The sequence below is a fragment of the Numida meleagris genome, chromosome 2 (genome assembly GCF_002078875.1).
Source record: "Numida meleagris isolate 19003 breed g44 Domestic line chromosome 2, NumMel1.0, whole genome shotgun sequence".
Lineage (NCBI taxonomy): Eukaryota > Metazoa > Chordata > Aves > Galliformes > Numididae > Numida > Numida meleagris.
In genome coordinates, this window is record NC_034410.1 from 2,605,355 (window position 1) to 2,623,212 (window position 17,858).

Below are 17,858 nucleotides of genomic sequence, written 5' to 3' on the forward strand. Positions count from 1 at the left end.
AGAGAAGAGAAGAGAAGAGAAGAGAAGAGAAGAGAAGAGAAGAGAAGAGAAGAGAAGAGAAGAGAAGAGAAGAGAAGAGAAGAGAAGAGGACATCCCAAGCTGGAAGGGACCCATAATGATCATTAAGTCCAAATCCTGGCAAGGTAGCAGTGCACTTTTCAATCACTGTTCTTTTCCAATTCTGGCAGTAGCCTATAAATCAATAGCTCTCTTTTTTTTTTTTTTTTTTGGATGGGGAATGTGTTGCCACAGTTTTCCAGAGCACAAGGAGAAATTCCAAAGCCTTGACAAGAGAATGACACAGCTGTTCTGAAGAATGGAGACAGCTTCTGGCACCAAGCAGCTCCAGAAATATAAAATATTTTGTAGACTGACTGTTCTGCCTGTAGCTTCATAGTTTTGGATTCTCCAACAATTTACTGATGGCTGGCTTCCTGCCTTCTCTGCAGCCCCCCTTCATCAGCCTCACCAGCAGATGTTTCTTCAGATGTTTATAACTGTGGAAGAAATTAAAAAACCTCAAAAATACCCTCTGTTAAATCCTGGAGGGGAGCCTTGGGTGTAAGGGAGGTGAGACGTTGCCTGTGCTGTCTGCTCTTGGGTTGAGACAGCAGCCCTTGGGTTGGGTGTCTGATGGGGAAGAGAAGATCCCCAAGAATGTGGACATCATTGAAACATTTCATGGAGCTTCAGACATTCAGTTCTTCTGGCAGTTAGGAAAAAGGCTGATCTCCCAACCCAGCATACACGGAGAGAGGTGGACTCCACCATCCCACACTGAAGTGTGGGTCAGCACTGTACTTATGCCCCTTGCAGTCAGATCATCTTAAGATGGAAGGTCTCAAACAGGGCAGGGAGAAGCAGTCAACAGATGATACATTTGGTGGATACGATATGCTGGCAAAAAGTCCAGGAAGAGTGAAAAACTTCTGTATTTAATTTTGTAAACATCTTTAGTAAGAAAAAAAATAATATTATCGTTGTCATTATTATTGCTCTTGCTATTTTGACTTAAGAGCCTTGCTCTTTGACTTTCATTTTCAAATCAAACATTTTTCTCTTGTAAATGCTGGCAGGTGTTTTCTAGTTCTTTTTTAATTCAAGAATTTTTATATTAAAGTGGCATATTTCACGTAAAAATGACTTAAAGAATCTCACTCCTCCACACTAGATTACTCCAAACCCTACCAAAGCAATTCCTTTCAAACTGAACAAACCCATTTCAGGTTGCCAAATAAGAATTTTTGTGGTTTTCTCTTGTGTCCCTGAAACCTCCTCCTGAAAATTCAAGCTGTTTTCTTCTTATATTTTAATTTCCCCACCGAGCCTGAAAACAACTACTCTTTTTCTGGACTAATTTTCTTCTCAGATGACATGGTTGTGTAACCCTCTGGGCTGCTGACTGACACGCCAGTCATGCTCACAGTGAATGAGACCATGTGAGGCATTCACTTGGCCTCACTGACATGAGCTTGACAGGTCTCAGGCAAGATGTAGCAGAAAGGCGCCTAAGGCAACGTCTGGATGCACCAGAGTTAGTTTCAGATGTAGTAGATGGAACTCTTGTTCTTCCTCAGTGAGGTCTCCCTGGAAACAAAATTCCTTGGCAAAGTACCTTCACCAACAGCACTGGCCACCACAACCCTCCGCCACGTTTTTCTTCCTTTGAGATATAGTCTGACAAGATTTTGCAGCCCGATGATGCACTCAGAAAACCTTTTGTTTCTTGGGTAGAAAATGTTAAGGTTTCCCCAGATGTAGCCTGAAACCACCCACACCAGTGCTTCGGACATAGAGCAACACATGATGCAAACGTCATCAAGGTGTTTATTTTTTTCCCCATCACTGGCACTGCATTCATCACCACCTCAAACCTTTCCAGGGATGGGATGGCACCAGCCTCCAGCCCCTAGAAATGCAGTCCATCCCCATGCAATTGCAGCTCCTGTAAAGTCAAACAGCAGCTGGAGCCCTTTCAAATGTCACAACCCCTCACCTTGCAACTGTCCTGAGAAAAAAAAGAATAGGGCTAAGCCACCTCTGCCAGAGAGTCACTGTGATAGCATGCTGGCAACAGGGAGAGCTCGGCTTTTGTTTCTCAAACCTGGCAGGCGTGGTGCACATAATGCTCCCAAAGCAACCATGCTGTAACCCAGCCCCACTTTCAAATGGACCCAAACTACCCTGTAGCAAATCAATGAGCACAAACTAATCTGTCATAGGGATCCACTTGGCTTCAAGCTTGGAGTGGAGGGAGGCTGTTTTCCTTTTTTTTTTTTTTTCAAAAAAGGAGGATGCCATTCATTGTGAGCTGAAAAAAAAAAAAGTAATAATAGAGTGTTCTGATCTTGCAGTGCAACCACAGCTGTAGTGGGTGTTCCTGCCCATCCCCAGCACTGCCAGTGAGATCAAGACCCAAAAGCCGAGCTCCAGATGGGGGCTGGTCACAAGGATGGAAATACTGAATCCTGCCCTTCCATCAAATCCTGATTGAAAGAAAAAAAAAAAGGAAGAAGGAGAAACCCTTTCCCTCTCCCTCTCACCATAAGTTCTTTTCCTTTCAATTTGCTGCAGTCTGCTGGGGTTCTTTGCTTGATTTAGAGCCAAATCTGAACTTTCTGACAACCACGACTGGAGCTGATGCTTTAAGAACTTAGTTTTGCTTTTTCTTCGGTCCACTTGCAACAGTGTCAAGGTCCAAAACCTAATCAAATTAACAAGTGCTCTGACCTGTGACTGTTTTCTCGGGGCTTTGCATCAGTTTCACTCAAAACTCACCAGATCTGCGTACATCACTCCCAAATGCCCTTTCAGACTCATTAAAGTCAACCCCTGCCTGCTGTCCTCCGTACACAATGACGTTGGAAGCAGACTGAAGCAAGCGGCAGTGTTTATAAAGCGCTGTCACCAAGCAGCATGGCACGCGATGACAGTCCATCTCCAGATAGAGGGGGGTGAGCTTGGGGCAGTTTATTTTTGCAGTCCTTAAATCAAAGAGAAATGAAGTTTTTACCCCATGTTGGGCTACGACTATCACCTACAACTCAACACCAGCCACAGATTCTGTAAAGCTGTTTTCCTTACTGACATTTTCTCTCATTTTATTTTTTTTTCCAAGTATTCAGTGGTTACAGTCAGGCTGCTGTTAACCATAGCTGGGTTCTCTTTCTTTGAGCTTTTTTTTTTTATATCCATGCTCCCCATTGCTGTTTTGTTAAGGGTGGGTGGTTCATTAACTGGATTGTTTTTCTAAGGCTGTTCACAGGAGCAGATCACCGATCTTTCAGCTGTGTCTGCCCAGCGGTGGAGATGTTCTGTCACTTCCCAGAAAACACAATCAATGGATTGCTGCTGTTTCTATTCTGGGCTTTGGATACACGAGTTTGCTGGAGCAGAGCAGCTTTTGCAAAGTTGAAGTGGGTTTCAGAGTTCAGCTCTGGGGAAGGGGCAGTGGCCCCCAGATTGTCCAACCCAGCATCTCACATGGGTATGGTGTGTGTGTAAGCCTTCAGATAAAGAAAAAGAATTGCACAAGAGCACGCATGGGTGTAAAGACTGGCTCTTCCACATCAATGTTTGCATGTTGATTTATCTGTACGTATGAATATATATAGGCATACATGCACACACTCTTTCCTAACTACATCTATGCACACAGGTGTAGTATACATACATGTATGTACGTATATACATATACACTGTATATGTATAGCACATATGTGTGTATGTATATATATATACATATTTAATATATTTATATATATATAGAATGTAGAACTCACTTTCACAACCATACACATGCATTAACCCCCAAGCCAGCCAGAGAAACTAGAAGTGAGGGCGGATCATTTCTAAGAGAGCAACATAAATCTTTACTGATTCTTTTATATCCAGAGGGGAGGATCTCCCTTGGCAAGCTCTGTTTCAGCTGAGCTGAAAAAGAACATGCTCAAGCTCTCAGCTGGTGGAAGCCAACACAAATCTTTCACAAAGTAGAACCCAGGCATTGATTTGGGATAAATCAGTGTGGGGGGTATGGCTGGCTGGAGGGGGCTATGCTGATTGACCCCACTGGGAATCATTCCATAAAGGGAACAGCATTCACAAGCAAAAGCCACTGAAGCTGTCCCAAACCCTGTTATTAGTGGCAATAAAGCCCTGTTCCCAGCTATGGCAGGGGTTCTGGGAAGCAGCTATCTCATCAAAGGGAGCTGGGCTGGATGCTGACCGCACACCCTCAGCACAGCACGATGCTTTCAGTTTAAATTTAGTTGAGTCTCTCTTCTCCGTGTCTTGCTTTTTTAGGATTCCGACTGCAGATAGGATGGGGGAAGGAACAATGCCATATAAGATGAATGCATATAGTGAGATGTGAAATTAAATTCAAGAAGGAAATTTTCTTAGAAGGAAAAAAAAAAATCTAGAGATTATATTGGCATCACCCCTCTACTAATATTACATTCATTTTCTTTCCCATATTTCTTTCCACTTCTTTACACTGCCAGCATATGATAATTTTATATAGAGAGATATATAATGAAACACTGTTAGGAAATATGCTTTGAAATTGCTTTGTTATTCCTGTTTTTATTAATACCTGAGCTTTAACCAATCCTTTTGCCACTTGGAAACCTTACAACTTAGTCTAAGCAAACAAGTTAATCCGTGGTCTGGGGGAGGAAAGAGGAAGGATGTGGAGGAGCTCACTAGGAGTCTAACACCAAAAAACTCCATAGTTTGAAGCCGTTCAGAACCACTAAAGCTTTAGGAGGGGCTGGAACGCTTTGTGACCCAATCTGCCAGTGCATGTGCAGTGTGCTGGCAGGTCAATTGGGCTGAAGCCCCATGCACAGAGGAGCAGCATTTCTCATTCTCCTGATCTTGGTGCAAAGTTAACTGGTTACCCCACTTTGAACCAGTCCAGATCAGGTACCCAACATATACCTCTGCCTGAAAATCAGTGTAACATAGAATCACAGAATCAGTAAGGTTGGAAAAGACCGCTAAGGTCACCATGTCCAACCCCAACCCATCCCTACCATGCCCACTGACCACATCCCTCAGTGCCATGTCTCCACGGTTCTGGAACCCCTCCAGGGATGGTGACTCCACCATCTCCCTGGGCAGCTTGTGCCAATGCCTCTTTCTGAGAAGAAATTTTTCTGAATATTCAACTGGAACCTCCTCTGGGATTCACTCCGCCTTATTCTACTGCCATGGGGAACTGCTCTGTAGTAGCTTTTAGGTATTTATGTCAGCTTTGCTCTTCTAACAACTTCAAACCCTTCACAAAAGTCCAGCTTGGAGCTATAATTATCACGATCTGCATTTTGCTGCTGGAGCATGCAAGCTCTTCAGCCAAGGTGACTGCTCCCAAGGTCACCACTGCAACTTACACAGCAAAGCCAAAGGGCTCTTTCATTTCAGAAGATGCATTTCAGCCACCCACATGGCAACGTGTTTGGCTGAGACTCATCTGTAGGCTCCTCTGGAGATGCACTGCCCTTGGCCAGCATGGCAGGGACTTGGTAGCACTTTGGGAATCGTGTGGTCATCTCCTGCCCCTGGGAAGGGATAGGGTGTGTGACTAAGGGCAAAGGCAGCAGATTGTCTCCTCGGCATTTAGTCACGTCCCCAGCCCAGCTCATGACATGTGTGGCTCCAATCCCAGCAGGGAACATGCACTGGTGATGTTTTCCATCCTCCCAGCAACAGAGCAAAGTCCACCCGAACACGTCTTCCCAAATGCTAACATCTTTGCAAAAGTTCCTAACCCAAAGTTTCTGTTTCTATTAGGAGCCACTCTCCTCCCTGCCTCTCTCAACATTTTTCTCCCTTCTCCAGGTCAGGATTTAACTGGTTTACGAGAGAAAGAAATAATTTCTCTCTACAGTCCAGCTTTCCAGCAACTTGGGAGAAGTTAGCACTTTGGCCAGGGCCTTCTGCATGCTCTAAGCTGTGCATTTAATTTAAATTTAATAGTTATTACACGTTACACAAATGGCGATTAAAACCATATTGATTGAGGTTTAGCAGCTATGCGAGCAATGTAGATCTTATTACAGAGCTGCTCCTTATCCAGACTGCGCTGTTAACTACACATCCAGGGGCAGACTGGAGAGGAAAAGGAGCAGAGAGCAGAAGGGAAGGCCGGGAGGCACAGTCAGGAGGAGCAGTGCTTTGGCTGTGGGGTTCGGTGGCCATCACTCTGTTCCCAGCATGGGCAAACACACCTGTAGCACGAGACCTGCACAGCTATAGACATGCAAACAAGCCTACAGGGGCCTCATCCACACCGTGTGCTGGAGAAGCAAACAAGCAAACTGGCTGAGATCTCAGATGATAAATTTCTGCGGCAGGATGTGTTGCCATGAGAGCTTTCTAGGTCAGGACCTGCTGCAGAGACACTTGAAAAACCCAGAAACTGCCCAAAAAAGGGCTTGTTTATTATTCTCTCAACCCATCTTTTAGAGAAGCTGCAGAGTTCACTCGGTGGCAAAGCGGAAATCAACAACCCTCGTGTCCTAGATGGTCTGAGATAATGACTGCAAAGAGGAAACAAACCTGAAAAATAATAGCTGCATCTCAACCACCCTGCGGAGGTCAGTGCAAATCCTTTCCAACCAGGGCTCTGCTTTGCACAACTCTGAGGGTCATTTCCATGCCTCACACAGATGTGAAAAGCAGAGTGGGAAATAATGCAGAGAGATGGGGGCAGACAAACAAATGATGTGAAGCGTGCAGGGGCACAAGGGGAAATGCAGAGTGAGCTGGGGAAAACAATCTCTATGCATGCTTGCACAAAAGTTGACTTTAAATGTAAGGCTCTACAAAGACCATCTTCTTTCCATGAGTGACCCAGCAAAGCCACGTGCAGAAAACCCATCTGCATGCCTGACTCTCAGCAATCTATACACAGACTCTGAAAGCTGCACATTTTGCTGCTCAACCCAAAGATTCAGCCATGCTGCAACTCTGAGTTATTCCAAATATTGCAACATATATATATATATATACACACATAAAATTTGACACGTTTTCATCTGGACATCCCTCAGCCCAGGCTGAGCTGTTTACATGTCAAGCTTTGTACATCCCTGTGCCACAGGCACCAGACACGGCAGAGAAGTTATTGTTTGGCAGCTGCACAGTGAAGACTTGGAAGAGGAAACCAACCAGAAAAAAAATATATATTTTTTTAATCACGCTACTATGTATTTTAGGGTGCCACTGAGCAATTTCCAGATTTTAGGGGAAAAAAGTCCTTCTCACAATGAATGAAAACAGGTTTGGCTTTTGTTTTTTACTTGATGACAGTTTTAGTTGGAAATACAGCAGAAAGATTATCCCAGATTGGTTAAAATGTTCCCTTTTGCACAAACTGTAGTAATTTCAATCGTTGAAGATCTCAGGGTATTTTTTTATAGAGAGGAATGAGAGAAACTCTCCGAAATTAGCAGCTGCTTCAGAAGCTGAAACCGGTAATTTTCATTACCCTTTTCATATTTTTTGAAAACCCTTTGCAAAAATCTGTGTGTGTTTGCAAAACACTCCGGTGCCACCACGCTGCACTTGCCAAATCTCCCCGAAAAGCATTTTTATGAGAAACAATCGCCCAAGCTCTGAGAACAAGACAGATACACAGAGATAGCCAGACTTTCTCTGGCCAGAGAATCCATCTGGAAAGCGCTTTCGATTTCCAGAGCTGTTTGGTTTTGGCCCTGAGAATGAGTGGAATATACTACAAAGAATCCCTTTTGCTGTGTTTGAATGCACGCTTGCTCAACATCTTTCTATTTCTACCCCATTCTAGCTCGAGACAACATTGTGTTAGCAGCTGGTGGGGAATGTCTCCTTTTTTTTGCAGTCTGATCTACCAAAAGAGACTAATTGTGATTATCAACCTCTGTTTCACTCCAGGGGAACCAAGACAAAAGCAGACATTGGATGAGCAAGCCATGGTCATAGAATCACGGAATCGTTAAGGTTGGAAAAGACCACTAAGATCATCTGGTCCTACCACCAACCCACCACCCAACCACCAACCCATGACACAGGTCAGCAGAAAAACATGGTTCAAAACCACTTTCCTTCTGCACTTTCAGGTCTCTTTCTCCACTTGATCCAATTCCCTTCTCTTTGTTTTCCCATCTCAACACACCATTGCGCATTCCTGCATCCTCGCCTACATTTCCCCTTTGGAAATGTGCTCCCAGTCCCAGCAACTGGAGTCATCCCACACCCTGCGTCCTATGTCACATTTCACCAGGTCAGGGCCATAAATTGTTTCCTAACCTTGAAATACCCTTTACCCTTTCAGGCACTGATGCACTTCTTCAGAACAAGCTGCCAAATTCATGTCAGCCTGGACCAGCTGCTCCAAAGGGAAGGACAGGAGGGAGAAAGGTGCTCTCTCTGCTATTAAAAACTGCCCCGCAGCAGCCAGCCTGGCTGAGCACGTCCCATGCTTATAGAGTGACACAGACTGTGATAAATAAAGAGAATAAAAGAGCAGAGCTGCCTTTAGAACTGTGCTATGGCAGCATGACATTTTAGCTATGCTTACCGCTGGGGTCCATCCAGGAATGCTGAAGCAATTTGCTAATGCGACATTATAAATACGAACATTATAAGTAGATTCTGTAGAATCATAGAATCATTAAGGTTGGAAAAGACCCCTAAGATCACCAAGTCCAGCTCCAGCCCACCCCCACCATTCCCACTGACCATGTCCCTCAGTGCCACATCTCCACATTTCTTGAACACCTCCAGGGATGGTGACTCCACCATTTCCCTGGGCAGCCTGTGCCAAAGTACTGCCAATCTTTCTGAGAAAAATTTTCCCTAATGTCCAAGACCAAGGCAGGACGCCTCAGCCACCAACTCTTGAGAAAAAGACCTTTGGTAGCAGCATCCAACAGACCCTCACAGCTGAAGAAGTTTAGGAAAGGGAACAAGATTGTGCTGACAGCCCTGACAGCCTCCTTTGGCTGAGCTTCATCTCCTTGCACACGATCATGTGTACAATGTACAATGTCACACATCTGAGCCTCCCTCCACACAGCTGGATCAGGGCAGAGTGGGAGAAAGCACCATTTATTGAGGGAAGTGCTATGCCATGGACCTCAGATGTCCTAAGTTTGGAGAGGGACTGCTGCAGGAGGATGATCCCCTTCCAGCTCCCACCTGAAGGAACTACAGACCAACATAAGCTGAAATCATCAGCTCAGGTCTTTCCTAGGTAAGACCCTTGGCCACTGAGGTTTCATGGGGATGGTGAAGGGGGAGGATGTGGGATTTTCTTTCAGACATGATAAAAATAGCTCAAATTTGGGATCCTGAGGATCTGTTCTCTTTCACAGGCAGCCCAGAGACAAGAATTTGGAGTAGGTCCAACATTTCTTCTAGAGTAGTGCCATGGACACTGACATTCAGCAGCCAAAGCCTGTACCATGGAAAAATCCCGAAACTAGGAGAAACCCCTATCTGTTGAGCTATATGGTGTTATATACATCACACAGTTTCACTGGCTTGCATTCAGGTACAGCTCAGCTCTGGCAGTGCTCTGTTGGTGAATACTAAATATTTGCAGTTCTTGTAAGCTGGAGTATGAAATTGAGCTGGTAGGGCTCTTCAGGTGCAACCAGACCATGGTTCAAGTATCCTTACACTTCAATAGGCTCAATCTCTACCACCACCTTATCTGATCCACCGAAGACTCTCATCTTAGGATGAGGTGAATGAACTTTTGAAAGTGCTTGTTTATCTTCAGTGGAAGCCTGAAGATACTAGCTGAGTCTCATATATCTAACCTGTAGGTAGCTGAAACATGGCAAGTGAATTCTCTTTTTTTCTTTTTCTATTTTTCTTTTTCTTTTTCTTTTTCTTTTTTTTCTTTTTCTTTTTCTTTTCCTTTTCCTTTCCTTCCTTCCTTCCTCCCTTCCTTCCTCCCTTCCTTCCTATCATTAAATGCTAATAGATCATGAAAGAACCTTTGACATTCCTCAGTCATCCTCATATTTCAAGTTGGTATAGGCTACACAGGGAAGAGCATGCTGGTTATCTGGGGTTTGAATTGATTTTTTTCCAATTTGTTCTTTTCTGGTTCTTCTCTTGTGCCCACCACAAGGACATCTGGGCACTTTCGTTCCTTAGTGTTCTTGTGCTAGTGGGAAATGAGGGTACCTATTAATTAGCCCTGGATTTTTTTTAATGACTCAATCCAAACCTCCAGTGATTCTCTGCACTTACACTGATGTCTACTAAGACCTTGTATTTGACATAGTAACTGGAATCTACAGAGCTAAAGGTTTCAGGGTGGAGTTCCTTTTCTTCACTATAACCTGCTGAGACACATTTCACGTACACTAGAAGTCTAAGTTCCCTCCCCAGAAGCCAGACTGGACTTTTTCATCTTTCAAATCATTCTTCTTTTATCCCATCCTAAGAATGATATCTGGTATTTAAAATAGTCGGCATCTAAAATCTTCCTCCAGAGTTAGAGGAGTTCAACAATCTGCATCTGAAAGTACTGTGCTGTATCAATGCAATTTTTGAGCTCTAAGAGGCGTTTGCAACACAGTGAATTAAAAATAAATCACAATAAACAATAAATACAGAAGTTATCACACCTTGAAGGAGCACAGATCCACAGCAAGAATGGTGAGTCAGAGGCAAATCCCATAAAAATTTGAAAGTAAAAAATGATCCCTGACTTCCATGAGTTTGCAGTGGGGTCTTTTGTCTTGCTAAACTTTCAGTCGTTTTTGCCTGGGGCCTCCTCAAGACTTGCTGCTCAAATTTCCCTGAGCTTTCAAGCACAGGAAGAAACCACTGGGAGTGGAAGAGGCCCAGCATGGGCTAAGTTTAGCCTGGCAGGTGTCTGCCCACTTCAGAAACTTCCAAATATGCGAGCACAGGAGGGAAATTGCTTTCTAAAAGTGTTTCTACTGAGATACACTGTGGGCCAATAACAACAGTGGTGATGACAATGGGAACATGTAACACCTGTGAGGAATGAAACCAAGGGGAAACATAGGTTGGAGAGAGAGAAAGATGAGAGGGTGTTGGGTGGTTGAACCCATGTGGTGGCCAAGTACAGCTGACTTGATGTCTGATCTTGGAGGCTCAAGTATATATGTGTAAAGAGTTCCCACTTCATTCTCCAGGAAGACTTGTCCAAATTCTCACTGAGGTCTTCTAAAAAAGGTTTTAAAGTGGACAAAGACCTGCATCTCCCCCGTGTCTTACTGAAACACAGCATTATTTATTATTTCAAGCTGGATGTGGTGCAGGTACACTACAAGGGGTATCCAGACATTCTTTCTTCTGAATTAGACATGTTCTGAATAGTTGGATGCCTGCAGTATGTCTCAAGGCATCATCTACTCAAAGACTAGTAGAAATTGTCCCACAGATGTGTTGGATATTCAGAAAAATTTCTGCTCTGAAAGAGTGGTGATGCACTGGCACAGGCTGCCCAGGGAGGTGGTGGAGTCACCATCCCTGGAGGTGTTCCAGAGCCGTGGACATGAGGTACAGAGGGACAAGATTAGTGGGCATGGTAGGGACGGCTTTGTGCCACATTCTATCTGATGAACTGTTGACATAACACTTCTTTCCTGGGGTAAATCAAGGGTAGAGTGAATTGATGAATGGTGTCAAAGAATGCTTCCAACTTCTGTTTCCTCTGCACCAGAGGGAATGGGTTCATCATTATGCTGAGATTTGAATCATATCTGTCCCAAAAAAATAAGGCCAAAAAAGCCATCTCTTTCCTATGCAAGCCCTGCTGTGTCATGCTTTCCAAGGGTCTATGTTGCAAAGGACCCTGCGCTCCTGCCACCAGCTACAAATTCACCCTCTGCTGAGCCACAAACACCAAAATAGACGTGCACCCCTGAGACCTCACACTGTTTCCATCACACATCCAGATGAAATATTGGCCATCCCTCAAACTTACATTCAGACGTTCTCTACTCTCATGAACTGAATTTCTTTAATACTCACATTTTGAAGTCTTTTATTCTTCCTCATGCACAGTAATACTACACATTTACTCAACAAACAAAATCCTTTTTAGTCACAAAGTAGCTTCTGCTTTTTAATTTCCCTCATCTCAAAGCACTCCTGACACATATGTCCGCTGTTAAGTCATAAATTCCTCCCATGTTCAAGCTCACCCTGACATACAGTCACTGCAGTTACTTTAGCCCAAAACAAATCCTTCAGCTCTCTGACAATCCCACCTAGCAGGACATTCATTGCTGAAGCAGGATGTGTCTGCCTGTTTCGCTTGTGGGAAGCTCTTTCATCTCTTCTTGCAGAAAAAGAAGCACTTATTTTTGAGGGTCCCTACAGATGTTCGGAAGCCTGCAGGGCTTCTCAAGGAGAATAGGTTTCACAAGGCCCCAAGATCACAGTGCTCCACAAAAATAAGTTCTGTCTGTTTTTTCCCCAGGCACTGATATCACTGCATGCTGCTACGATAAGCACATCCAGTACTGGCACAGGAAAATGTGATTATTAGGGACAATTGTAAATGGCAAGCCATGTCCCTTCCAGGTCCCCACATAGACCAGCTGTCTCTACATGACCTTTTTGTACCCAGGACATTGGGTACACATCAACTTCAGCTAATTTTAGCTGCTGAAATGTTGGCATCTAAATACCTGCCTCATCCCCTCCTTCATTGATCACCATCTCCATTGGCTGATTCAATCCATCCCAATACAGGCGTCAAGCATCAACACGAAGAACAACCCTCTAGAGAGTTTTTCTCTGCTGGTTGTAGATGACCTGCTTAGGGTCAACGATCCACTTTCTAATGGTCATTCCCATTTTCTGTGTCATTAAAAGATGACTCCTGTTTTGTATCAGTCATTATTTTTCAGGAGAGAAGAATTTACTTCTGGCAATATGTCCTCCCTGTGCTAAAAGAGAGCTTTCATATTGGAATGAGGAATATATATGGAAAGGACAAACTTCTTGCTACAAAATCTCCTAAGGAAAATGTGTTCTCCAAACTGAAGTTTAGGGAAACTGAAACACTTCCTTCAAAAAGCATCCTCATAAATAGCCAAACTCTTACAGAAAAGCAAACAGATGAAAGAAAAAAGTACAAAAAGCCAAAACCAACCAACCAAGCAAACATGTAAAACCTCTTTTCTCTGAGTTTCAAGCAACATTAAATTGCACACAATCTACTTCATAAAATTTAGTGTTGAGGTCAGATCCTATAGGGCCATATAAGTATTGAAGTTAAAGTATTTGCAATAAAACTCTGGAGTATTTCTGTGTTCTTAAAAGGATATAACTCACATTTAGGCTGACTGAGATCCGAGTTCAGACCCTGATCTCAACCAAGAAGCAGTAAGAAAAATGACAGGAAAACTTCTATTCTTCTGGATTGCAAAATCATGTTGATGGACCATTTTCATGGCCATGTATTATAACAGAAAATAAGTAAGAAGAATTATTTTTTCCTTCCACAGAAACATTGTAGTTTTGAGACTTTTTACTCTGTATTTGAGATGTTCCAATTAAAACACATATTTTGATCATTTTCAACACTTTGTTTGGGTGCAAGTTTGGCTCTTTGGGCTACAGATTATCTTCTGCACAAAGCATAAAATGAAAAAAAAAAAAAAAAGAACCAGTTTCACCCTGGAATGCAGAACTCGGACGTTTGGAGAATTTCAAAACTCATTAAAGTATTTTTTCAAATGTTGTACAATGATCTAGGGAGGTATTCTGATCGACACCAGATGGCCTGAGCTCCACCAGAGCTAGGTTTATGGAACAGGAAGCAGCATATTTGCCAGACCCAGCCCTTGCGTGCGAACAGCTTCAATTTTAGCAAAAATATTTTTGATTATAAACACTTAATTGAAAAATTCCCAGGAAAACTTCTCTAGAAAACATCATCTCCCCTTGCTATGAGTATTGGGAAACAAGCTACCCTAGACCCAAATAGTTTATCTGTCAATGCTTTCCCTATTTCATATATAGTAGATAATGGGATACTCTCTGCAAAGATGAAGAGATACTATCAGGGGATTTACTCATTTTTTAGACACTCAGTACATGTTTTTTAGTACTTTAAAAACCATTAGAAGAGTTCATAACTTCAAATTGCACTGAAGGGAGAAATAATAACCTGGATGGGTAAGTATATAGGATGAGTAGTTTCCAAAAAATGCAGACATGAATTGATTTCAAATCCTGCTTGGCTGAAAATGCGTTTGATGACTTTTCAGTTATTGTGACTACAAAGATACATGTCTATTTCTTTGAGTGACACTACTTTTTTTTTTTTATTATTATTATGATTATTGCAGCTCAACTTTCTGCTGGACTTAGGTGCCCTTCGTACCACAATGTCACAGTATCCCAGCTGAATATTACCATAAAGTCATGTTATCCCAACTGAAGGTATGAATGCCCTCTGAAAGAAGTCATCGCAGTTCCCTCCCCCCCGCCCTTTACAATGGAGGAATGTTAAGTACAGAGGCAGCAACTGAGATATGGATACCCTCATGTACTGCTTGCCCAAGGTCACAGCAAAGTCCTGCTCACAGCACTGCTACCATGACTCTAACATTGCCCCAAACTGAATTCCTTGCAGTGAGAATTCTTAATGATATAGGTTGTTGTTTTTTTTTTGTTTTTTTGTTTTTTTTTTTAACTAGTATTTAAACTGAAAGGTTTGCAAGGTCGTTACGATTCAAGGCAGAAAACCATTGGTTAGAATTCCCATCTACAGCAGACTGTGCAGTTACTGTAGCATTGGCTCACGAGCCAACCACAAGACCTTCTATAGTGTCCTCAGCAGTGAAGAGAAACACGATGGCGTCCCAGAGATATTAATCCCTCACCTCAGCCCTGAGCTGGTCATGAATAGCAATGGGGCTCTGTGCTTTGTTTTCTTTTGCATTATCTAGTGTTGTCTCATCCCTCCTGGCTCACCATAAGCACAGGCAATCACTAGGTCTCCCCTGTTCGTTATCCAGTTTCTTGCAGGAAACAGGAATTCATTTGCTTGCTTTAAACTAATTAACAAAATAATCCTCATTTATATGCATTCATCACCTGGTACAAGACAGAAACCTGTGCATTGCTGCAGAGTTCTCCATCTTCTCTCCAACTTAAAGGACAATGCTTTGCAAAAAACATCTTTCCATGTCTTCCAATGTCTATGTACTGTGAGATATTTACTCTGCAAAGAGCTTCGGAAAGCCATTCCCAGTGATGTGTATGGTGTGGAAGGAACTAGGAGGAACTGGTTATTTTCAGAATTTTCTTTGTTTATTTCATTTTTATAAGTCAAGATGCCACTTTTTGACAGTCTATGTCATGGTTATTTCTGAAAGAATACGTTTCTTTTTTTTTTCCCCCCCATCATTCTTTGAGGGAAATCTCTTTTACAGAAATAGTGACCCTGACTTACCTGCTGAAAAGACCATTATCATTGTTAAAAGCATCGGAATGGAAAACAGATCTCCAGCCTCATTTCACCGGAATTCCCTACTTCAGAGCTTTGTAACCCGTAGCATTTCCTAAATGTTGCTAGTTCCCCATCAAAGGGGTGGTTTATTGCAAGGACAATGATGATGTTAGTCAGGCAGCTCAGAGACTGATTTCCATGGACAGGACCAGTGGCACAAATTCTCTCAAAACCTATTTCAGAAATGCCATTAATTTTGTCGCAACACATGTGAGTGAGATTTCAGCAATCCCAATTGAGAACAGCAGAAATTGCTCTAAGGAGAGGGAAGAGGAGCAGGTTCATGTCCTGTGAGGATCATTGGGACAGACTCTGAAAATAGAAGGTCATTCAGGAAATCTTTTCTTTTTGATGGAGTTTCTCTCTGCCTTCCAAAATATGCACACACACAAACACAGAGTTCCTTTGCCATTCAATTGGGCTTTTCTGGAAAACTGCAGGAATTGCCACTGGTTCACCCTAAGGAAGTTCCATGCTGGTAATGTCTACCATAGTGCATTGCAAGAGGACAGCAAGGAGTCTACTGAATTATCTATGCCCACCCCAAGTGGCCTTGGCCATTGACTAATCAGTGGCAAGTCCTGAGTACGGTCTATCTTTCTTGGTATCTTCCTATAATATTCCCTACAGAGAAGCTTTAAGGTCCACTAAGGTCAGGAAAACTTCTGAGCAGCTAAATTTTCTGCTTTGGTTATTGAAAGGGTCAAACAGATATGGACATTGTTAGATCAAACAAGATTCAGCTTTCAGCTTCTCTATTTAGCAGATTCCACAATAAGTTTGCTCCAGCTCTACCTGTGGCAATCATCTTTGCTGCTCACTTTTTGCCCAAAACCAAATACCATGCCAACACCAGAACCACCACGAACCCAAGTCCCACCAGCCCTGGTTGCTTCCTACCCCTACCATGTTAAAAGATACATACTTTGATAGCAGCTGGGTTGAATTCAACTTCTTTTTTGGGCTCTGGTTCTGCTGGTTTTGGTGCTGGTTTGGGTTCTTCCTTCTTGGGTTCGGGCGCTTTCTTAGGTTCGGGCTTCTTCGGAGGCATGGTGCCTTGCTGGTTGGCTGCCTTTGGAAAGGAGAGAAGGAGACAGACAGGAGAAATGTGGCTGCTGCAGGATAAGCCACCAGTGCACACAGGTCTTTATCCCTGTCCAGTCTCTTGAACTCACAATGTGTCACTCTCAGACCTGTCACATGCCAGAGCTTACAATGGGGCCACTGCTATAAAAGGACAAGACACTTGCCCGGCTATTTTAAAGCCATCGGATACGGCATTGTTATGAATTAGCACTTAAATGGAAAAAGAGATTGAGGGTTTTAGGGCGAAGGCTGGCACGGGCTCAAACATTTTTAGTTCGGGTGTGCACATGTGTACATAGGCACTGAGGAGGTTGGGTTACAGACCAGGTCCCAGTGATGAGTTTTACCATCCCAGGGCTGTGCTGACACCTTCCCAGCTCACCTGCTGCAGATCGTCTCTCTTTCAGGCACCCCTGGCCTTTGTTGTGACATGGCCCATTGAATGGCAAGCACTGTCTTATATTTAGATATGAGGATGGAGTGGTATGAGAGGTCAACCGTCATCAGAACAGCTGGTGCAGGGAAGAATTCACATCCCAGATAACATAATGCTCTTTTCCTGGGAAGGAGAAAAGAATGAGTATTGCTCACAGCAGAGTGCATCTACCAAGCAGGAATACACACACACACATGCATGCACACTCTGGGATAGCAGAGTGTCTGTAAGTACAGCCTCATGGCTGAGATTTTCCAGACCATTTTAAGGACTTGAATGCCAAATTCCCATTAAAATAACTAAGATAAGGGTATCTGTTGAAAGCTTCTCTAATCTCAGCCTTACTTTGATTTAAATAACCCTTTCAAAGCCAAACAGAGTTAAGAATTTTCAGATTTGTATTTACTTAAATTATTTTTCTAAATCAAGAGTTCATGCTTATAGAATTCATTTCACAGTCATTTCCCCATTGCATAGACTTTTCTTTCTTAGCCCCAAAATAAGACAGCTACCTTCCAAATTGCAAATGTGTTTGAAATGGGAATATATGCTGGTGTTTCAAACAAATATCTGTTGAGTTATATATATCTCTCTTTCTTTTACTGAGTTGCTGTGCCATCTTGATAATCTACCACTCAAACCCTTTGGAGATCTACCTTTTCTGACGTTGAAGTGAGCTTGAAACCCCAGTGCCTGCCTATCTGCATTCCTCATTTCTGTGTATGGATCTGCTTGGGCTTCATCCTGCCAAGCTGCCCCCAGATCCTGGCACACAGAATCACAGAATCATAAAGGTTGGAAAATACCCGTAAGATCCCCAAGTCCAACCC

The 17,858-nt window shown here is 43.1% G+C and overlaps 1 protein-coding gene across 1 annotated transcript in view; it reads right to left on the reverse strand.

The window, feature by feature from the left end:
• Nucleotides 1–16,599, reverse strand: part of MYL3 (myosin light chain 3) — a 36,330-nt gene extending 19,731 nt beyond the window's left edge. The window contains exon 1 of the mRNA XM_021388089.1: nucleotides 16,432–16,599. Within this exon, the coding sequence (XP_021243764.1) occupies nucleotides 16,432–16,557 (126 nt within the window). The 5' untranslated portion in view covers nucleotides 16,558–16,599. The remainder of the gene's footprint in view (nucleotides 1–16,431) is intronic.